Raw genomic sequence first — 21,820 nt, 5'->3', positions numbered from 1 at the left:
TCAGAGCACATGCCCGGGTTGTGGGCTCGCTCAGAACCCCAGTGCGGAGCGTGCAGGAGGCAGCCAATCAATGGATCAATGATCCTCATCACTGATGTTTCTAACCCTCTCTCCCTCTCTGAAATCAATGTAAAAATAATCCAGCCTGTGTTAAGCATTCATCCTGCAGCCAGCATTCAGAGCGGCTACTACGTGCTGGAAGCCCTTAGAGGGGCGGTCATACCAGGAAGCGCGCTGCCCAGCCATTCCGGAGCTTCCTGGAGGAGGCCGCAACAGCAAAAAGTATCTGAGCAAGACCACGTCCGATGCTTGGAAGGAGATAAAAAGGGGTCAGGGAGGCGGGGGAGAGCTCCGACGGAGGGGCCAGAAGCCGGACCACGTGCTATGCCAGGTGCCGGTCCGCCCATCCTCCCACCCACCCACCCTTACAGGCTGTGGGCACATCTCCGTTTTGCCAACAAGGAACCCCACGTTCAGAAAGGGTAAGAGTGGCAGGCAGTCCAGTCCCGAACTCCTACCCACCACTTCCCACCAGCCGCTGCCACCTGGATGATGAAACCCCGGTGCAGGGCTGCACCACCTTTCAGCGGGCGTCCTTGCAGGGGTCGGGGGTGTGGGGGAGACGCGCCTCCAGGGAGAATCTGCAAACAGCTTTACATTCACAGAAGTTTGAGACGCGCCGAGCCCCTGCTAGGCCCCCGCGGGGGCCGAGCCAGACCCCGACTCCCGCCCGCTCAGCTGGGGATTGAGCCAGACTCCAGCGCCCGCCTCCGCCCCGCCCTCCTCAGACAGACCATCGCGATGCACTACGGGACTTGTAGTTCAGCCAGCCCTCCACACATGCTCCAGAAACACCCTGGAGAACTACAAAACCCAGGGGGCAGCGGGAAGCCCGGGGCGGGACCGCGGGCTGTGGGTGTGCGAGCGCGGGGGACCTGGCGGTGCGGACGCCTGGCGCTGGGATGCGGGAGCGGACGCCGGAGCCTGAGAGCGGCTGGAGACTCGCGCGCTAGCGGGGCCGGCCGGCGAGGGGTGCCAGGCGGCGACAGGCACGTTGCATGCATGCACCGGGCACATTCTTTGCAGTCTCCGGCTGTGCGGCGCTTTGGCTCCGCGGTGGCGCGTGGAGGGTCCGATCGCCGGGGGATGGGCACACGCTCCCCGAGCCCGATCGCTTGGCCGGGCTTGGGGGCAGGCGCCTGGGTGCCCGCCTTGGGCTGTGAGCGACGTGTTTTTTCTTTCTTTTTTGTTTTGTGCCAAGGTTTCTCCGTGCGGGTGCGCGATGCAGCGAGCGGCGGCGTTGGTCCGGCGGGGCTGCTGCCCCCGGACCCCGCGCCCCTGGGGCCGATGTCTGAGCAGCGCGGCCGCCGAGGCCCCGGCGGTGCTCCAAGTGCGGCCCGAGCGGAGCCGGCGCGAGCGCATCCTGACGCTCGAGTCCATGAACCCGCGGGTGAAGGCGGTGGAGTACGCGGTGCGGGGACCCATCGTGCTCAAGGCGGGCGAGATCGAGCTGGAGCTGCAGAAGGTGAGCGCGGGCGCGGGGCGCGATGGGGGCGCGGAGCTGGGGGCGCGATGGGGGCGCGGAGCAGCTGTCCTCCTCCCGGGCCCGCGCGTCCGACTCCCTCCCTCCCCCGCGGCGGCTCCGGCTTTCGGCCAGGCTTGACTTGAACAAGACAATGCCCTCCTCCCACCCTTTCACCCACCAGTGCCCGCACTCGGCACAGTCAGGCCCTCGGAGGCGGGTCACTTGTTGAGCCGCGTTGTGCCTGGCGCTGCAAGTTAGGGGGCTGCCTTCCTCCCCTGAAATCCAGATCCTTGGGGGGCGGGGTAGAGAATCAACAACCAGCAGGGGCGAGGTCAGAGGTGCGAAGCCTGAATGCGTCCTTTGGAGAAAGCGCAGTGGAGGGGCCGCCATGGGGTGCTGGGAGGTGGGGGTGGGAAGGCGGTTGCTAGGGAGGAGGAGAGGGCTGTGCCCCCAGCCTGCTCTCTCCATGTCTGAGACCTTTTGGGTCCTTGACAGTGAGTCCCTGACAAGAGCAGGGGCTGGAGGGGGCCCTGCCTAGTTAGTTCCCCGCGGAGGCCTCCTCTGGGACCTTGATCTGCAGCCTCAGTTTGTTCTTGTCTGAGGACACAGCCACCCCCCAGTGAGTTGTCGGGGGTCGGAGATGGGCCCTTGGGGTTTGCTAGGGACTTTCTTCGTCTTGGGGGCCAGCTGGCTGGGATCTTGGCTTAGTGCATAGCTGCGTGTCAGAGTGATCGCCCAGGAGTGATTTTCTGCCCCCGGCAGGCCAGGTGGCTGGCGTCCTGTAGGACTTCAATCCTGGGTGGACTTGGTGAGGGGGTGTCTGGAGGGGCATGTCACAGGGTAAATGCGCCACGGTTTGTAGGAAGAGTTGAAGAGAGGTGAACAAGATGGTTTGACCCGGAATGGGGGTGGGGAGGTTCCTGGATGTTGCTCTCAGAGGCAGCGGATCAGTAGGCGTCCCCGGGCAGGAGGCCGTGGCGGGCGTGACACTCGGTCCCCATTCCCACGCGGCCTTTGGGGGCTGGATGAGCTCCTGGCCTGCAGACACCTCGCTCGGGACACCCAGTTCTGCTGACGCAAAACCGTGAGCTGGACCAGCCAGCGTCAGCGACTCCCTCTGGCTCCCTGCGGGGCCAAGTTTGAAGCTGGCGCGAAGGCTGGCGGGGTCTGGTTTCTGGCCCTCCCTGGACTTGGAGGTGGGCCGGGTGGGGCCGGGCGGGGCACGCAGGTTACGGCTGCCCTGCCCCTTGCTGGTACCTGGCAGGCTGGAGTGATGACAATCTCCCTGTCACCACACAGCTGAGGTTACCTTGTTCAAAGTTTATCGCTTTCCAGCTGATTTCTCTGGCTCCAGAGCTGGCAGGGGTCAGGGGCTATCTCTGCATTTGGCTAAATGCCAACTTGGGTGTAGGCTCCTTGAAGGAAGTGTTAGTGCCCGAGAGCAGGACGGTGGGGACAGGAAGGGACCCTACCTTTGCCTCCAGACGCCAGCCGCTCTGTTCTCTGGGCCTCCCCCTCCCCCAGTCCTTAAAGGGTCAGGGGGACTTCTCAGCAGACAGAGGGGCTGTGAGCAAAGCCCGGGGGAGGTGGGGTGGTCTGGGCCCTTGGGGGGGAGGGGCTGGTGCTGTTTGGAGAGTTGCGGGGCAGAGAGAGACGAGATGGGTGAGACACGTGTGCTGGGCTCAGGCTTTAAGGTGCCAAGTTTGGGTGTGAAGGCGCGGGACCGGGAAGGGTTTCCCGCGGGGTATGGCGCGATGGTTGCAGGTGAACACATTGCTTGGCCACTGGAGCCAGAAACACGCTCTGATTTCTGGGACAGACGCCCCACACCCCACGCCCTACCTCTGCGTGAACTGAGCCGTTCTTTCTGTCCACCTACAGTGTGTAGTGCCCTCGCTGGCTCGTCCCTTCTCCTTTGTTGGGTCCCAGGCGCCTGGCTGTTGGTGCTGGCGAGAGAGCCCGGCCAGGCGAGCCCAGCCCCCCCAACCCCTCATTCCGGAGACAGTCTCTGCACTGTGCCGGCTTCAGCGGCGCCCCTCTGAGAGCGCCCTGGATTCCCCCGCCTTTTTTTTTTTTTTTTTTTTTTTGGTTTGGCTTGGCCCCGCTTTGGTTTCTCCAGCTCTGCTTTGAACGTAGTGATGAAAGCTGGACTTGTTATAAGCGGTTCCACTTGGTTCTAGACGGGATGGGCAAGGATGTGCAGGGAGGAGGGTGAGGGGTGAGCCTCGCAGCCTTGTCTGCCGAGGCCTCTGCACCCCTCCGTCTCCAGGTGCTCTGCACGCAGTGACCGCTGGCTGCACGCGGGGCGGCGTTGGCGTTGGGGGGGCTCCCCCGGCGCGTCCCGGCCTTCCCGCCTCTGCGGTGGGCACGGAGCAGCTCGGGCCGAGGGCGGAGGGCAGTGCGGTGTGTGTGGAAGGGAGCATCTCCTCCTGCCGTCTGCGTGGGGCTGCTTCTCCTCCTCCTGGCCGTACCTCCGAGGGAAGGAGCCGTCGCATCTCGGTCCGTGTTCACTGGAGGCCGCACTTTAAACACAGCTGCAGGGAGCGGAGTTAGAAGCTCTCGGCCCTTCCTCGGCCTCCTGCTCCGTCTGTCCCGCGCCTTCCTGTCCTTCCGGCTTTTACTGGGCGTGGGGAGCGGGGGATTGTTTGTTCCGTGTTCGCTGGGAGCAGCACTTAAAAAAAAGCTGCCGGCAGCGATGTTTGAAGATCCCTCAGCCCTCCCTCAGCCTCCTCTCCGTCCCTGCCTTCCTGTCCTTCCGGTCTTGTGTTGGGCGTGGGGAGCGGGGTTGTTTGTTAAGTCCCAGCTGGGGCAGAACGTCCCTAGTCAGTCCCTAGTCAGAGGGCAGAGCGGTCACTGCTGGCGACGTGAGGGTGTGTACAGGTAACCGCGGAGGCCCCAGGCTGTGCCTGCAGCAGCTGAGAACCGAGGCTTCCGAGGCTGGAAGCCGGGGCCAGCACAGGTGGTGAAATCGATGGGTCATTTCCTTCCCAGTTAGCGGCTACTTTAAAAGAAGGGAATTTGGCCCCGGCCGGTTTGGCTCAGTGGATAGAGCGTTGGCCTGTGGACCGAAGGGTCCTGGGTTCAATTCCAGGCTCAGTCCCGGGTCCCAGCTGGGGCACATGTGGGAGGCGACTAATGGATGTGTGTCTCTCACATCAATGTTTCTCTCTGTCTCCCTCCCTCCCTCTCTTCCGCCCTTTCTAAAAACCAATGGAAAAATACCCTCAGGTGAGGGTTCACGAAAAATAAAGAAAAGAAAGAAATGTGTAGTGCAGGACTCGATCCCCTTGACCCTCAAGGTGACGCTGTTTAACTCCTCCCCACCGACACTCGGTGCAAGCCGCCAGCACCTGCTCCCGTCGCTGCCCAGGCCGAAGGGTGGGAAGGCAGCCCCGTGGGTAGAACTCACCTGAGTGTCCACAGCGAGGCGGCCGCGCAGGGTGGGTGCAGGTGGTGACACAGGTGGGCTCGAGGGGCAGGGATGCTACCTGCTGGCCTGGCAGGCCCCGGGGCGAGGCGGAGGCCTTGGTGTGCCCGCCAGGCCTGGATGAGGCAGTGTGGGCCGGAGTCAGCCCAGAACAGTGTCCTGTATGGCGGCCCTTGGCTGGGCAGGCTGGCTCCCCCCCACCCCACTCATCCATCACAGCCCCCGGGCCCGAGAAAGGAGGCGCTCGGTGTTCCCAGGCCCTAGTTGGCTGAGCCGTGCTGGGGAGGGCAAGGCCGGCGCAGGCCCAGGCCCAGGCCCGGTTCCAGGCATTATGCTCCCTGCACGGGCTGGCCGAGCGCCCACAGCTGTGCTGGTTCCCGGCCCAGAACGTGACTCCTAGCGGAAGAATGGGCCGTGCCCACGCCATGGGGATCACCTGCGTTCAGGGGGCCGCGCCAGGAGCCCCCGCCTGCGCCTGGGGGTGTGTCAGGCCTGTCCCTTTGCACCGTGGCCTTGGCCACTCCTGTCCCAGCCTTCTTGGCTCCCGCCTGTGTCTGCGAGATGAGCCCTGAGGCCACAGGCGGGCCGGTCTCCGGGGCCTCCTCTCACCCGTGGCCCAGTGCCGTGGCCCAGTCCCGTGGCCCAGTCCCGGAGCAGGGGCAGCCCACGCCCCGCTGGCCTTCGGGACACTGTGCCTCCTTCTCCGTGCCCCGGGACAGCTCTCCGTGTTGCCAGCCCCGGGGACTCGGCAGAAGGGCACCAGGGAGTGACGAGGCCCCTCCCTCCAGAAACATGGCTTTGGAGACGTGTCGCCCTGCTTGCGAAGGTCATTTCTGGGGTGCCCTCCTCCAGAAGCCCCTGGAGAACTTCTATGGGGGAGGGGCTGAGGGGTGGGAAGGAGGGTCGGGAACACTTGATTGGCAGCTGCTTTCATCCCCTAAGCCCGTGGTCGGCAAACTGTGGCTCTCGAGCCACATGCGGTTCTTTGGCCCCTTGAGTGTGGCTCTTCCTAAGCCTTAGGAGGACCCTAATTAAGTTAATAACAATGTACCTACCTACATAGTTTAAGTTTAAAAAATTTGGCTCTCAAAAGAAATTTCAATCGTCGTACTGTTGATATTTGGCTCTGTTGACTAATGAGTTTGCCGACCACTGCCGTAAGCCCACTGTTTTTTACGTAAGGTGTATATTATTGATTTTAAAAGGGAAAGTTTTGCCCGGCCGGTGTGGCTCAGTGGTTGAGCATCCATCTATGAACCAGGAGGTCAGGGTTCGATTCCGGTCAGGGCACAGGCCAGACTGTGGGCTCCATCCCCTGTGGGGGGCGTGCAGGAGGCAGCAGATCCATGATTCCCTCTCATCGTGGATGTTTCTCTCTCTCTCCCTCTCCCTTCCTCTCTGAAACCAATAAAAAAATTTTTTTCTTTTTAAGGGAAAGTTTCCTCGAGTTGCTTTTGTTCACACATTGTGAGAAGTGGGGGAAAGGCGTGTGTTAAAGTGACCGCCCCCTACCTTTAGCATGTGTATTGCGGTGCCTCAGGCCTCCCACCAGTCACCCCTGGCACCGCCACCGCCTTGCCCCGCGGCCTTCTCCCTCCACCGGGGCCTGGTGACCTCGCTCCTGGCAGCTGTATAAGATGATGACGTCCGGGTGCTGCCGGGAGATCTTCACTGTTTGTCTCAGATGATCGTCGCAGCTGCCCCGGGAGGGCCTTGAACCTGTTGCTGCTTCTCACTCTCCCAGGCTGAGTGGAGTGCCAGGCAGCAGGGCGGCACCTCACGGTTCCAGGTCCCCGCTGCCCTCCGTCCGGACCCCGTGTTCTGGTCACCCCCGTGGTGTCCTCCCCGGGGCCTCTGATTCCTTCGCTCTCTTTTTAGAAAAATATATTTTTATTGATTTCAGAGAGGAAGGAAGAGATGGAAACATCAATGATGAGAGAATCATGGATCAGCTGCCTCCTGCACGCCCCGCACTGGGGATCGAGTCCACAACCCGGGCCTGTGCCCTGACCGGGAATCGAACCGTGACCTGGCGCACAGGTCGTTGCCCAACCCCTGAGCGGCCGGCGGCTCCTCCGCTCTCCGGGATCTGTTTGCTGTGCTCTGGCCGTGGCCTTGATTTTGCTCCTCAGCCAGTCTCTTCTTCCCGATGTTTTTTGTTTTTCTGATGTGAAAATCAGCCCGTGTTCTTCATTCTGCAAAGCCAAGGTTGCCAGGGAATGACCCTGAGCGCTCCCTGCTGACGGGCGTCTTCTGGGAGGGGCGTCCGCAGTCCCCGGCCGGTTACTGGGGCTGCCCTGGGGGTGGGAGCAGGGGCTGCAGGGTCCTCTCCCTGACCTGGGCCTCCCTCATTCAGACCTGGCTCTGAGGCCGCCTGGGCTGTGGTCTGCAGCTGCCTCCCGGGGGCCCTGGCAGGACAGGATGGTCCTTGTGGCCTGTTGGGAAGGGGGGGGGGGAGGCGGGATGGCGAGCGTGTGGTTAAGAAGAATGCTCGTGGGTCTGGCTGCAAACCCCAGGGCTGTGTTTACTGTTATGTGACCTCGGGGAAGTGTCTGCAGCCTTTGAAGCCTCATGTCCACATCGTAAAGTGAGATTAATGCTAATTCTTCCTCGTGGGCTGGTGGTGCCGGCTCAGTGGGACCAGGCGGGTCCCGGGCTTGGCACTGTGCCGGGCGCCTGGTGAGGCTGGAATAGGGCTGCTGGTAACTGTCCGTGGGATCCTCGCTCGGCCTCGGGAATCCAGCGTCCGAGAAGCTCTCGTAACCAGCTGTCGTCTTCTGTCCGCTCAGGGCATCAAAAAGCCGTTCACCGAGGTCATCCGTGCCAACATCGGGGACGCCCAGGCCATGGGCCAGCAGCCAATCACCTTCCTCCGCCAGGTGAGCGGGCCCTCGGAGGCCGAGGCCGGGGATGGGGTGGTGGGGGGGTGGGAACAGGTTGGGAGGGCCAGCTGTCTCCTCTCACCTCTGCCTCCCTCCCTGCCTGGCAGCCCCTCAGGACGAGGCGGGCACCAGCAGCCCACGGGGGTGCCCATGAAGTAGCGGCCCCCCCAGTGCCCACTGTCTCTGGGTCTCTCCCTCAGCCTCGCCCCTTGCATGGTTGTCTGAAATTCCCGAGCCCGGGGGTGGGGGGTGGGGGGCTGCTCTGGTGGACCAGGTCCCAGGGAGGCTCTGCCCCAGGGTGGGGTCCTGGTTGCTGAGTTTGGAGCTCGGCTGCTGAGGGCATTGGAAAGCTGGCGGATAGCGGGGCTTCCCGGGTGAGTGCTGGCTCCGCCCCGGTGGCTTTGGCAAGCTCACCCCGTGCCAGCCACAGAGATGCTGCCTGGGCCAGAGCTGTGGGGCGGGTGGGAGAGGGGAGGCGCCATGCGGTCTCCGGGACAGAGGCTGAGACCAGCTGGGGCTGGCGCTTGCCCCACAAGGAGTCGGAGCCCGTGTGGGAGCCAGACATGTTCCTCGTGTGGCTTCTGGTCCAGGTGGGGCGGGCGGGGAGCTGGGCACCCGGTTCCCCTTCCCCCTGGCCTGCTGTCTGGGTGGGGGATGGGGGGTGGGGGCTTGGCCTGCAGGGAGCTCCCACGAGGCTGCCCGTGCGCATCAGCTGGGCCAGGACAGGGCAATGGATCGGCCCAAACAGGCTGGCTCCCCCCGGAGGTCGAGGCTGGGGCGGTCGGGGTCCTGGTTGCCCTGGAAGCATGGGGGTTGGAGGGGTGGGGCCCAGCAGAGGGTCTCCCCTGGGGAGTGTACCCCTGGGGCTCCAGCAGCATAGGCGCCTGTGGCCTCAGCCTTTGGGGGGGCCTGGCATTTCCAGACCCTGGCCTCTCCCGCCTGTGCTGGCCCCTCTAGCCCCCCAGCTCCCCGCAGGGCCCTGGGAGGGGTAGGCCGGGTCAGTTTCCCCCAAAGGCAGAGAAGCTGGGCTCCACGTTGCCCAGCTGGAGTCAGAGCCATGCGCCCCCTTCAGTGCACGGGACACGGCTCCTACGCGCCCGCTGGGACCTGCCCCGAGCTGGGTTTACTGGCCCGTTGGCAAACATTTCCTTGCTTCCTCCTCTTCATCTGTGAGGTTAGGGTGGGTTTCTGTTTCAGAGACAGAAAGCTGAGCTGGTCTCCCGTTCAGGCCAGGAAAGGGGTGATGGTGAGGAGGGGGGTGGCCCGGGGGCTCAGGCTGGGCGTCGGGAGGGGGTCTCTGCTGCCTGCTCAGCCCTGGCCTCCTGCCCAGGAAACCCCTGGTTCTTGTGGTTGGGGGGGGCGGGGAGGGAAGGGGTGTGTGCGAGCCGCTGGCCTGTATGGCAGCGTCAGGGCTGGGGGCTGAGCAGCAGCCTCCTGTCCCGGCTCCCCCCCTTGGCGGCCCAGGTCACCAAGCGCCCCCTCCCCAGGTGATGGCGCTGTGCACCTACCCAAACCTGCTGGACAGCCCCAGCTTCCCGGAAGATGCCAAGAAGCGAGCCCGGCGGATCCTGCAGGCCTGCGGCGGCAACAGCCTGGGTGAGGCCCCTGCAGGGCCCGCAGGGCGAGGGGCGGTGAACGAGTGTTCTGGGCCGGGCCGAGGGGTGTGCGCCGGAGTGAGCGTGGGGGGTGGCTGGGCCCTCTTGTCTTCCGGCTGTGAGCCTCCTGTTTGCGGGCCGATGGGGTACATGCCAGCTTGTGGTGGATGGGCAGGCTGGAGGTCCCCCACCCGCCTCAGCTGGATTTGGGGTGAACCTTGGGAGCCCACGTGGACACAGCCCTCCCTCAGCCGACAGTTTAACCAGCGCCTGGCCTCAGCCACAGGAGGGGGCGGATGGAGGCTCAGTGCCCCCTGCGTCCGGCATGGCCTGGGGGCTGGCGGTCCATCCTTGGGGAAGGATAGCGCGGCCACAGGCCTCGGCCCCCCTTTTGGCAGCTTCCATGGTTCCCACTGCTTCCCCCCACACACACACACACTTCATTGTTCCCATCTCCAGGCCTAAGGGTCTCTCTGCTGGGAGCCCTGCCCTGCCCTGCCGAGCCCGGCCCTGGCCTGCCCGGCCCTGCCCTGCCCAGCCTCCCCCCCAGAGCCCGGCCCTGCCCTGCCCTGCCCCGTGATGTGAAAATAACATTCTCTCTCCCTTCCCTGCGGGGAAGGACCTCGGCCTTTGTTCCCATCTCCTGTTGTTTTCTGTGTATTTTGCCCCATTCCTTGCCCAGCGCCTGCGCAGGGGGTCGGCTTCCCTCTGTAGCCCCGGGGGGAACACAGTTGCTCTTAGAGCTGTTTTAGGACGCGCGCCCGAATGTTCCGGAAAGTGGGACAGGGATGCTCGCGCTCGCCCCGCAGGGCGCAGCCACCTCAGCCTCTGTCCTCTGCCTGCCTCCGCTCCCCCTGGACTCTGTCCCTTTATGCAGAGCCCTGTGCTCACCTTCCGGCCGGTCCTGCGAGGTGGCCCCTCGGGGTGAGGGGTGTGGGGGGCCGGGGGGGGGGCAGGTGCTCGGGCGGAGAGGCACGGAGAAGCGGCCGTGGTCCCCGCCCCCCAGGACTCAGCACGGGGAGCGGCCGGGTTCCCCGCACAGAGTGAAGCCACAGAGGAATTAGAGGCCGGACGGGCTGGGGGGGCAGTGGCTTCAGGACAGACCCGCAGGGACCAGGTGGGAGCTTTGGGGGCTCCGGGTGGGGTGGGTGGGAGCATGACGAGACCTAAAGGCAAAGGCCGGGAGGTCTGAGGAGCCGGGGCGGCCGGCAGACGAGGGCCTGGGAATTCGGGGGGCGGGGGAGCCGGGGGCAGGAGGACGGCAACCTTCTGTCGCCTCCCAGTCGACACCCCGAGCCGTCGCCATAGCGCCAGCGCCCGGCATGGGAAACGCGCTTTGCCTGTCTGACTGCGTGTAGAGGGTGCCCCCGATTCTGACCCTCAGTGGGGTGGGGGAAGGGCTGATGCCCAGCAGCCCCGGGACCTGGGCTTGGTTTTGGTCAGGGCTGCGGACCCCTGGGTGGGCAGGCGGTGCACTGTGGGTGGCACATTGTCCAGCTCGGTGGACCACGTGTAGGCACTGGTGATAAAACAGCAATCCCAGCCCGGCCGGCGTGGCTCAGGGGTTGAGCATTGACCTGTGAACCCGGAAGTCACGGGTTCAATTCCTGGTCAGGGCACAGGCCCGGGTTGTGGGCTCGGTCCCCAGTGTGGGGGTGCAGGAGGCAGCCATCAGTGACTCTCTCATCATTGATGTTTCTTCCTCTCCCTCTCCCTCTCCCTGAAATCAATACGAATATATTTTTTAAAAACATAGCAATCCCAGCTGTCATGACTGATACTGTCACAGGCTGTGTATAAACCCCAGGGGGCAGGTGACCCAGGTACGGGCACCATTTCACTGGTTAGAAGCCAAGGTTTCAGCGAATATGGGGTGGATGTGTGGGTGGCTGGGGGGGTGGGAGAACAGAGGGTGGGTGGGTAGGTTAGTGGGTGGCTGAGGCCCAGGTAGGTGGCTCAACAGCTCGCCACGATTCCGGAGCTTAGGGCAGCGGGAGTCGGGCCCCACCGAGCCCCCCCAAATCCCCCTCCTCTGTTAATGGCGTGTGGGGATATGGCCGACCGGCCCTGGTCACTGAGTCGCTGGGTGTCTCACAGGGTCTTACAGCGCCAGCCAGGGCGTTAACTGCATCCGCGAGGACGTGGCAGCCTACATCACCCGGCGGGACGGCGTGCCTGCGGACCCCGACAACATCTACCTGACCACCGGCGCCAGTGACGGCATCACCGTACGTGGGGGGGGGGGGGGCTGGTGGTGAGCCGCTGCTCAGCCCGAAGGGCAGCCTGGCATGTGAGGGGCAAGCGCGTGGGCTCCTGGTCCCTGCTCTCTCCCCACCCCGGGAGCTGCGGTCCTTACCTTGTTCCGTCTTCAGGAGCCCGAGGTGCTGCAGCCTCAGTTTCCCGCAGAGCCCACAGCAGCAGGTCCAGCGGGGGAGGGACGCTGGGGCCCTCGGGGAGCCCCCGTTTCTGGCGACGTGGCCCTTTCTCTGACTCGGCTCGAACCGCGTACCTCCTCTGCCGGGCACGGTGCCGGGAACATGAGAGCATTTGATCTTGCTTATTCCTACGGCAGATCCCATTTTACAGATGAGGACAGTGAGGCTCAGGAAGTGAGGCAGCCCCGTCCCCGGGGCGGCTGGGGAGAGGCTGGGCTGGGGGCCCTGGCTCATCTGCCAGCGGCGGTGGCCCTGGACGATGGGATTTGTCTCGGTTGCAGACGATCCTGAAGATCCTGGTTTCCGGGGGCGGCAAGTCGCGGACGGGGGTGATGATCCCCATCCCGCAGTACCCCCTCTACTCGGCCGTCCTCTCCGAGCTGGGCGCCGTGCAGGTCAACTACTACCTGGACGAGGACAATTGCTGGGCCCTGAACGTGCAGGAGCTGCGGCGGGCCGTGCGGGAGGCCAAGGAGCACTGCGACCCCAAGGTGCTGTGCATCATCAACCCCGGGAACCCCACAGGTGCGGCTGCTCCTCCTTCCTTGCGGGGGCCGGTGGTGGTGGAGCTGGTGGTGGTGGGGCGGGGGCGGGGGGGGGGGGGAGATGAGCGGGGCTGGAGCGCCTGCGTCTGGGCGTTGAGGAGTTAAGGAGTGACACGAAGTCCACTTTGCTCCCGCTTTCCCGACCCCGGTCCAGGGTCCAGATTCGCAGCATAAGCCGACAATTTGCCGCACGCCTGGTGTGGCCTTCCCCTGGGCGGGGCTGTGCTATTGCTCCGGCCGGTTTTTCTCCTGTTCTTGTATTTGCCACCTCCTCCTCCTCGAGGTTCCTGTGCCGCAGCCGTTCAGCGTGGGGCTCGGGCTGTTTTTCTGAAAAACGCTGGGGGGGGTGTTTTTGTGTTTCTTGGCGGCGCTATTGCCCTGGAACTGGAGGCCTGAACAGGAAATGCCACATAAAAACAAAAGCAAGAACTGTTTCCAACAAGCTGAAAATCACTCCTGATTTTGCATATTTTTCTTAAAAAGCAGAAAGCACAGTCCTGCCGTTTTGGTCTCTGGGCTGCGATTAGGATGCACCCGGGTGCCGAGGATGAGGGCTCCCTCTCCCGGGTTGAGATGAACTGGGTCAGGGCCGGGGACGCCTGGAGTTCATGGTGGCACCTGCTGCTTGGGGACAAAAGCTGCTCGGGCCACGTCAACCCTGCAGCTCCGACACCGGGCGGCTGTCCCGGTGTGTCTGCTCCGGCTCCTGGAGTGGGGAGAATGTTCTGGCCGGAGCGGCTCCTCCATCCGGGCTGAACCTTACAATCACAAAGGGGGCTTTCTAAAATCCAGGCCAGGCCGCACCCCAGAGTCTTGGGGGCATCAGTATTCTGAGCAGCGGTCTCAAGGAAACCAGCCACTGGCCCCCACGCCCAGGCGCTCTGCTCTGATTGGCTGGGCTGGGCTGGGCTAATTTGCATTTCCAACATGCTCCCAGCCAGCCGGTCCTTCCCTTGGGGTTGCAAGTCCTGCTGCATCCCAGGGTGTCCCCGCCTTCCCTGTGCAGGTGAGAGGGGGTCCCTGTGCACCCGGCTGCCTGGGAAGAAATAACCGTTTCTTACTGTGTGAGTGCATGTGACCGTGAGCAGGTTTTATAAGGAGTAACTTGATGAGCGGGCAGGGCCCCCTGTGCTCTCCGGGGTCTGAGTGTGTGAAACGCAGGCAGCTACTGGGAGATGGGGCGTGGCAGCTAGAAACCCACCTGGAGCACCCAGGGGTGCTGCCCCCCCACCCCCACCCCCCGAATCCCAGAACCCTGGGCTTGCTTCAAGGAAGCCTGGTGGGCCCTTGCTTGGCCGGACACTAGTGGTCCCTTTGCCAAGGCACTGCTTCATTGCTGAGACAGTTCAAGGCCAAAGTACCGGCTGAGTCCCACCGCGCGCTCAGGAGGCTCAGCTCTGTCCTTTTGGGGCACATTCCTGATGTTCCTGCACAGACAAGAGTGTCGGTATGTTTCTTGGTGACAGAAAGGTAACATACGCGACGTACGGCTTGGCATCGGGTGCATGCGTCCGTACAGGTCATGTATGTGCATACACGTCTGTGTGTATTGCACCCCATCAGGCACAGCCACGAGGGGGGGTGGCCCTCGCGGTCACAGGGAACAGGTCTCTGTGGGGGAGCTCTTACTTGGGGGCACTCTAACCAGCACGACCTGCATTCTGGCTGTTGGTTCCAGGCCAGGTGCAGAGCAGGAAGTGCATAGAGGACGTGATCCGCTTCGCGTGGGAGGAGAAGCTCTTCCTCCTGGCGGACGAGGTACGAGCTGCTGCCCCGCCGCGGGGGTCTCGCTCTCCTGGGGCGCAGGTGTGAGGGGCCACGGTGCAGGGGGCGTCTCACTCTCCTGGGGCGCAGGTGTGAGGGGCCACGGTGCAGGGGGCGTCTCACTCTCCTGGGGCGCAGGTGTGAGGGGCCACGGTGCAGGGGGCGTCTCACTCTCCTGGGGCGCAGGTGCGAGGGGCCACAGTGCAGGGGGGGTCTCGCTCTCCTGGGGCGCAGGTGCGAGGGGCCGGGACAGGCCCGGGAACTGCTCGTGTCACCGACCTTGGAAGGAAGGAACCTCACACTCCCGGGTGCCCCTGCCCGGGCTGGGGGTCCTCCGTCGCGTCACTGGTCACACGAGGCGGGAAGGAGGTCTGGAGGCCGGGTGGGGGTTCGTGTGGCCCAAGGCCTCTCCTTCTGGAAGGTTCCGGGGGCCGCGCTGCTGGTCCCGGAAGTAGCCGATCCGCACCCTGTCCCGCAGGTGTACCAGGACAACGTGTACTCCGCCGACTGCAGGTTCCACTCCTTCAAGAAGGTGCTGTCGGAGATGGGGCCCGAGTTCTCCAGCAACGTGGAGCTCGCCTCCTTCCACTCCACCTCCAAGGGCTACATGGGCGAGTACGTGCCCCCCCCCACCTCTCTGCCTCCCGCTGCCCGGCCCCCGTCAAACCCCCGACAGGGAGGGCTCCCTAACCACGGCCTCTGCTGATCTGAGACGTCAGAAAGGCCACACGGGGGGCAGCCTGGTGCGGGGACAGCCTGGTGCGGGGACAGCCAGGTGCGGGGACAGCCCGGTGCGGGGACAGCCAGGTGCGGGGACAGCCAGGTGCGGGGACAGCCCGGTGCGGGGACAGCCAGGTGCGGGGACAGCCCGGTGCGGGGACAGCCAGGTGCGGGGACAGCCCGGTGCGGGGACAGCCAGGTGCGGGGACAGCCCGGTGCGGGGACAGCCAGGTGCGGGGACAGCCCGGTGCGGGGACAGCCCGGTGCGGGGACAGCCAGGTGCGGGGACAGCCCGGTGCGGGGACAGCCCGGTGCGGGGACAGCCCGGTGCGGGGACAGCCAGGTGCGGGGACAGCCCGGTGCGGGGAAAGCCAGGTGCGGGGACAGCCAGGTGCGGGGACAGCCCGGTGCGGGGACAGCCCGGTGCGGGGACAGCCAGGTGCGGGGACAGCCCGGTGCGGGGAAAGCCAGGTGCGGGGACAGCCAGGTGCGGGGACAGCCAGGTGCGGGGACAGCCCGGTGCGGGGACAGCCAGGTGCGGGGACAGCCCGGTGCGGGGAAAGCCAGGTGCGGGGACAGCCAGGTGCGGGATGTGTCTGCAGCCAGGCCAGGCCTGAGGGCAGATGGAAGGAAACCTTACTGGGACGTGGGGAGTCCAGTCCCGGGGTCAGACGGGAAGCGTCTTCGCCAGGGATTCTGAGAGCGTTGGACGGGGTGTCGTCACGCCGGGCTCTGAGGTGGAGGGTGCGGGTGCAGCGAGGAAGGGGCCCAGTTCCTGCCTCGGTGCCTGCATTTGTCTGGTCATTAGTCTGCGTTTGTCAGTCGGTCCCGAGGGGGTAGGGCGGCCAGGCCCCAGAAGATGCCCTGATGGGCAGGCCTCGTTCTGAAAGGTCGTGGTTTATTTAAACTCGTACATCTCAGTGTATCTGCACAGGACCCGACCTGTGTCGTCTGGCTCCGCTAGGGCGAAGTCACAGAACCTGGTCCCTCAGCGCGAGCAGGAGGAGAGCTGGTCCGGCGGGAGGCGCCAGGGGGCTGTGCTGCCTTCCTCCTCCCTTGCTCTCAGCGCTGCTCTCCCGTGGGCTGACTCTGTTTTCAGGCAGCAAAACGCCCAGCAAATGTCCCCGGGGATGACCTTCCTCCTGTGCAGGGGGTGCCAGGCCTGAATCGGGCCCCTCTGGAATGAGGCTAGTGTATTAGTTGGGGTTCAGGCTCAGCTGCTGTAACAAAGAGGCCCCAAAATATAGCGGCTCAACCAAGATGAAGGCGTGTGTCTTGACATAACAGTCCCAGGGCAGGGGCGTCCAGGGCAGGCTGCACGCCATAAGGCCACTCAAGGGCATGTGGGTCCAGAGGCTGCCGCCCCAGCGCCTCCACCTCAGCGAGAGAGCGTGCTTGTTCTTCGTCAGAGGTCATGAGTGCGCCCATGTCCCTTCCCGTCGCGTTCCCCTGGCAGGAGCTCCAGGGACGGCCCCGGAAGCTTCCGGCTGGTGGACGGCACTCAGTGCGTCTCCTGCCCCCTCCTCCCTGCAGGTGTGGCTACCGGGGAGGCTACATGGAGGTGATCAACCTGCACCCTGAGATCAAAGGCCAGCTGGTGAAGCTGCTGTCGGTGCGCCTGTGCCCGCCCGTGTCGGGGCAGGCCGCCATGGACATCATGGTGAACCCCCCGGTGCCCGGGGAGGAGTCCTTCGAGCAGTTCCTCAAGGTGAGTGCGGGTCCCGGGGCCTGTCTCCGCCCCCGCCCCTGCCCCCCCCCCCGCCAGGGCCCCAGGTGCTCAGGGCATGTTCTCCGGGGGACACGCCCACAGGAGGCGAAGCCTGAGGGTGCGGCAGGCGAGTGTTGGGGTGGAGGTGGCCGCCTCTTTCCTCTCCCTCCCCCATGGGCCCCACGGATGGGCACCCAGAGAGAAGGACTGTGTCCTGAGAGCCCCGGGGATTCTGTTCCTAAACTCCCAGGGGGGTGGGCAGCAGTGGTTCTGGGCCACGGGCCTGCCTCTGGCCTCAGCAGACATCCTCCGCGCTTAAAGTGGTCCATGCAGACCCTTTTAAAATATACATATTTTCATTGATTGCAGAGAGGAAGGGGGAGGGAAAAAGAGACGGAAACATCACAGAAACATCAATGATGAGAGAGAATCATGGATCGGCTGCCTCCTGCACGCCCCACACTGGGGATGGAGCCCGAAACCCGGGCCTGTGCCCTGACCGGGAATCGAACCCTGACCTCCTGGGTCATAGGTCGATGCTCAGCCCCTGAGCCACGCAGCCAGGCCATTCGGACCCTTTCAATAGCAAGTGACGAGACCCGGCGGTGCTCACGCACGCAGGCTCGCCCTCCCGTCTGCCCGGCCCTGGCGAGGAAGGGCCGTTTCCGGGGCTGCAGCCGTGCGGTGCCGGCGGTGCTGACTCCTGCTCTCTGTCCCATCAGGAGAAAGAGTCCGTCCTGAGTAACCTGGCCAAGAAAGCGAAGCTGACAGAAGACCTGTTCAACCAGGTCCCGGGGATCCGCTGCAACCCCCTGCAGGGCGCCATGTACGCCTTCCCCCGGATCGTCCTGCCCCCCAGAGCCGTGGAGGCCGCGCAGGTGGGGCACCGGGCGGGGGCTCTGCGCCCCGTGGGCCCTTGGGGTGAAGGCGACGCCCGAGGCCCAGCCCTGCTTGCTGTGCGGGCTGGCGGGGTGCTGGTCTGGGCCCAGTGGGAGGCGGCGACCACGGCTGGGGGAGCCGGAGGCCTCCCCAGAGCCTCCCTCCGCACACTGGTCACATTCCGGTTCGGGTTCAGGAAGCCGGGAGGGCCCGAGATCCGCTTCTAACCGTTCTCAGGCGGTGCCACAGGCCCTACTTGGAGGATCAAGTGTTTCCGCCCGCCAACCTCCCCCGGGCCCTTCCTCCCTGTGCCAGCAACGCAGCACCCAGCGTCTGGCCGGGCCTCGGAGGGGGGTGGGGAGGCCCTGGCCACGGAAGGAACCTCCGATCCTATTGTTTGCTGGCATTTCCAGTGGCGTTGGTGCCAAGCCGGGTGAACCGAGGCCCCCTGTCCCCACAGGCCCACAACATGGCCCCCGACATGTTCTACTGCATGAAGCTCCTGGAGGAGACGGGCGTCTGCGTGGTGCCCGGCAGCGGCTTCGGGCAGCGGGAAGGCACCTACCACTTCAGGTACCACCCGGGCTCCCGAGGGCCCAGCAGAGCCTGGCTGCAGGGACTGAGACACGTGCAGCCCGGCCTCCCTGGGCCACCCCCCCCCCACACGCCCACTGTCCTGCAGAGCCCCCTGAGCCCCCCGCGCTGTGCCAGGGTCGCTCCTGGGCCGTCCCTCCCGCCCCTTCGCTGCCTCCACCCGGCACCTACCATCTGGGATGCTCCCGCTGGTTGCTGACTTTAGTCCCTGTCCCTGTTCACCCCACGGCGGCCGCATCAAGCATTGGTGCTCAGCGGTGCCGTCCGCTGCCCCACAGGCCTGTTGAGGTCCTGCATCCGAACGCAAGGTTCCCAGTGGCCCCGCATGATGGGCCCTCGGGCTGAGCGCGCTGGAGCCACTCCCTGCCCCAGGTTCCCCAGAGGCCAGGCTCCACCTGGTCAAGGTCATGGGCAGCGTGCCCCGTGGACAAACGCGATAGCTGGCCACTCCTCCTCGCGCGAGGCTCACCTGGGCGGCCAGGGCTGGAGGATGTGGGAGCTCCTTGGGGTTCTCCCTGGAAGAGACCGCAGGTGGAGACCTAGAGGCCCCTCTGGGGGAGTGGGTGTCTGTATCCGTGGGAGATGTGTCCGCTCCCGGAGGTCTGCACGCCGCCCGTGTCCGCACGCCGTCTGCCACGATGGCCGGGCTGCTGGGCCTAATGCTGCCCTGGCTATGGCTTTTGTTTGCATGTGTCACCTGGGTGAACAATGTAGGGGCGCGGCCGGCGCGGCTCAGTGAGTGAGGGCCGACCTAGGAACCAGGAGGTCACGGTTCGATTCCCAGTCAGGGCACAGACCCGGGTCGCGGGCTCCATCCCCGGTGTGGGGTGTGCAGGAGGCAGCCGATCCATGATTCTCTCTCATCACTGATGTTTCTCTATGAAATCAATAATAATAAAAAAAAGTTTTGAAAGATAAAAGCAGTATAGGAAGTGGCGGGGGGGGGGGGGCGCGGAGATAGTGGTTCAACAGTGCCGGGTGCCGTGCCAGCTGCTGTCGGGGCTGGAGCCCTGGCTGTGGACAGGGCAGCTGGCCCGCTCCTCCTCGTGCCCCCGGCGGCAGGTGGGAGGCCGGAGCTGCGGGGTTCGCGCCTCTGCCCTCTGCGGGCGGCTGGCGGCCAGGCTGACGCTGCTCTCCCCCCAGGATGACCATCCTCCCTCCCGTGGAGAAGCTGAAGACGGTGCTGCAGAGGGTGAAGGACTTCCACATCCAGTTCCTCGGGGAGTTCGCCTGAGGCCCCAGGCCGCCTCCTCAATGCCCCTACTGAACCCCTCCCAGCGACCTGCCTCAGGCCCCGCCAGGGCCACCGGTCGCTGTCACCGCCGTCCTGCCCCGGAGGCCTCCTTCTTTGTGCCTTGATGTGGGGAGCACGTCTCTCCCGAGCCGATGTGAATGGGGATGTCCCAGAAACCCTGTTTCTCTTCTTGTTTTTTGATGCAACCAAAGTTGAGGGGATGTGGCCCGCCCGTGGGGGGCGCGTCTGGACCTGCTGCCGCCGCTGCTCCCGGGGCTCATCGGGGTGAGAGGCTGCTCCGAGGAACAAGAGGCTGGAAGTGTAGGGCTGAACCCCGGGGAGAACTGGACATCCCAACCACCACGTGATCTGTGAAATAAAACCCTTGGTGCAGAACCCAGCCCCCAGCGGGGGCCCAGAGTCCACTGCAGGCTCAGCGGGGCACCCCCTTCTGGCCGGAGGGAGACAGTGCGTCTCAGTGCAGGGGTGCAGGGGTCGCGGGGATGCCGGTGGGTGGTGGTGGGTACTGTTTTCCTTGTGTCCTGCAGGGGATGAGTGGGTTTGAGCCAGGTGACCAGGCTCCCAGGGAGCAAGGACTCCGTGCACCCACGAGGCTTTGGGGGTGACGGGTTGGCTGGGACCTAAGACAGGGGTACAGCCCAGCGCTATCCCGCTATCCCAGTTGTGTGTGGGGAGTCGGCCTGGTGGTGAGTGGATCCATCCTGCTTTTCCCCAACAATGGTTCTCTCCCAGGGCCCCGTTGAGCCTTGGCACACACTGCCCTCTGCTGGCGAGAGCAGGAACAGTGAGACAGTGGCCTGGTCCTAGTTCCCGAGCCTCCTCGAGGACTGGCCAGTCACCCCGTCTCCAAGGCATCCGCTGAGCCCTTGCAAACTGCGTTTGGCCCACTTCCTGCCCATGAACTGGCCGACGCGCCTGCCGTGCGGTCGATCTGAAGTGCATAAAAGTACTTCACTTCCCGCAGTGTTTGCCAGCCAGGGGGCCGCAGCACCTGTCACCTCCCCAGGCCGGGGGTGGGGCACCCCCCCTTGCCGCAGCCTCCCTGGCTTAGCACACCTGGCCGGGGCCCCACTGCCCTCCAGAGAGTGGGGCAGGCGTGCCCCCTCCCACCCCGCCTCCCCAGGGGGCAGGGAGCGAGCCCAAGGCCAGCACAGGAGTCTGGGGACCCAGCACGTCCCAAGGGGAAAAGGAAGCAGCTGGATTGAGAATCTGAGCTTGGAAAGCAGCCCCCGGAGCTCCAATTTCCAGGGCGAACTCCCTGCGGCCCCCGAGAAAAAGGCAGCCACAGCCTCGAGGAACAGGGTCTCTGGGAAGGCGGCCTTCCTTAAAAAGCTCCACGTTGCCGGGCTCTGGCATGGTCCGGAACCAGGATGAGCAGAGGCGGGTCTATTTTTTATATTTTTGTAACAACTGCTTTTTTCACGGGCGGAGGGAGGGCTGGTATTTGTAGTCTTCACAAGCCCAGTAGTTTTTTATATATATCTCTTCGGATTCTAAGTAACCCCTGACGTCTTTGCAATGTTTACATGGTTTTTAACGATGCCACCGCGTACACTTGGTTTGCCTGTAAACAGTGAATGCAGGCCTAGCAAGGGGCACGGGGTGGGAGCGCCGGTCACGGTCACGCGCGATCTCATCTCCTACAGCTTCCATCCTGGTGTCTGGTTTGGGCGCCACCAGAGAGAGACATTGGCCATTTGGGGCCACACTGTAAATCCACACCCGTGAGGTTTTCTGTCCATTTAGACCCGCAGGTGGGGGGCCTGGGGGCCGGGCTGCGCGTCCCCAGGTATGGATTTGCGGGAGGGGCGACAGGCCTGTCTGCCCCCGTTCCAGTCTGGATTCTCACAGGCGCCTCCTGAGCAAGGCACTGAGGACGAGAGCTCTGCTGGGAATTTCAAAATAAAACACTTTGTGTCAAAAACGGTCCCGGCTTCACTGTCCTTGTGTAGTTTTCACACTCAGCGGACATCCTCGCTCGGCAACATATTCCCAGCACAATGAGCGTTTCCCCAGATACTGCGGCAATGGGTGTACAGAGCCTCATTCTATTTGACTTTGGTGTATATTTTCGTAATGAAAACATTTAAGCAACCGCAAACCTTGAACGCAGAGGACGTCATCATTTTTGACTCGGTGTGCCTGCTCTCGGCACAGCGAGGGAGGCACGTGTCTTAACAAACACTGATCAGTGCATCAGATGCATTTTCTGTTGCTTAATTAACATGCCATAAAACAGTTTACAACATTGTTTTGTAACGACTACGTACCGGGCATCAAATGGATGCGATGAGATGTGATGAGGTGTTAGGTAACGTCCACTCACAATCACAGCCCGTCTCTCCGCGGACATCCTTGTGTTGATCTTGTGCACGGCCACCCTGTCCCTAGGGGGAAGGGAGTTTCCAGATGAAAAAAGGTTTAGCACCAATGGGATCCCCGCCAGCAGTTACTTATTTTAATTTTTTTCCTATTTATTGATTTTAGAGAG

At 64.0% G+C, this 21,820-nt stretch overlaps 1 protein-coding gene across 2 annotated transcripts; it reads left to right on the top strand.

The window, feature by feature from the left end:
* The first annotated feature begins 901 nt into the window (after positions 1 to 901).
* On the top strand, positions 902 to 21,256 carry GPT2 (glutamic--pyruvic transaminase 2). 2 transcript variants are annotated; one of them, XM_036345081.1, is made up of 12 exons: positions 902 to 1,049; positions 1,262 to 1,525; positions 7,742 to 7,831; positions 9,322 to 9,430; positions 11,527 to 11,657; positions 12,146 to 12,389; positions 14,088 to 14,167; positions 14,652 to 14,788; positions 16,427 to 16,601; positions 17,324 to 17,479; positions 17,941 to 18,053; positions 19,218 to 21,256. In XM_036345081.1, the coding sequence occupies exons 2-12, from the start codon at positions 1,283 to 1,285 to the stop codon at positions 19,306 to 19,308; spliced, it is 1,569 nt and encodes a 522-aa protein (XP_036200974.1). In that variant the 5' UTR covers positions 902 to 1,049; positions 1,262 to 1,282; the 3' UTR covers positions 19,309 to 21,256. The 2 variants fall into 2 exon arrangements, with proteins under 2 accessions (XP_036200974.1, XP_036200975.1); XM_036345082.1 differs by lacking the exon at positions 19,218 to 21,256 and having other exon boundaries at positions 17,894 to 18,029.
* The last annotated feature ends 564 nt before the right edge of the window (positions 21,257 to 21,820 follow it).

The sequence above is a fragment of the Myotis myotis genome, unplaced genomic scaffold (genome assembly GCF_014108235.1).
Source record: "Myotis myotis isolate mMyoMyo1 unplaced genomic scaffold, mMyoMyo1.p scaffold_m19_p_19, whole genome shotgun sequence".
NCBI classification, from domain to species: domain Eukaryota; kingdom Metazoa; phylum Chordata; class Mammalia; order Chiroptera; family Vespertilionidae; genus Myotis; species Myotis myotis.
Note: the sequence above shows the minus strand (reverse complement) of the source record. Positions and strands in the feature narration are given on the sequence as shown.

What these genes read in the sequence shown, in the direction of transcription:
- GPT2 (XM_036345081.1), top strand. Translation starts at nt 1,283, where the DNA reads ATGCAGCGAGCGGCGGCGTTGGTCCGGCGGGGCTGCTGCCCCCGGACC. An exon ending in CTGCGGCGGCAACAGCCTGG is followed by an intron (nt 9,431 to 11,526) that starts GTGAGGCCCCTG and finishes GGTGTCTCACAG; the next exon opens with GGTCTTACAGCGCCAGCCAG. An exon ending in TCTTCCTCCTGGCGGACGAG is followed by an intron (nt 14,168 to 14,651) that starts GTACGAGCTGCT and finishes CCTGTCCCGCAG; the next exon opens with GTGTACCAGGACAACGTGTA.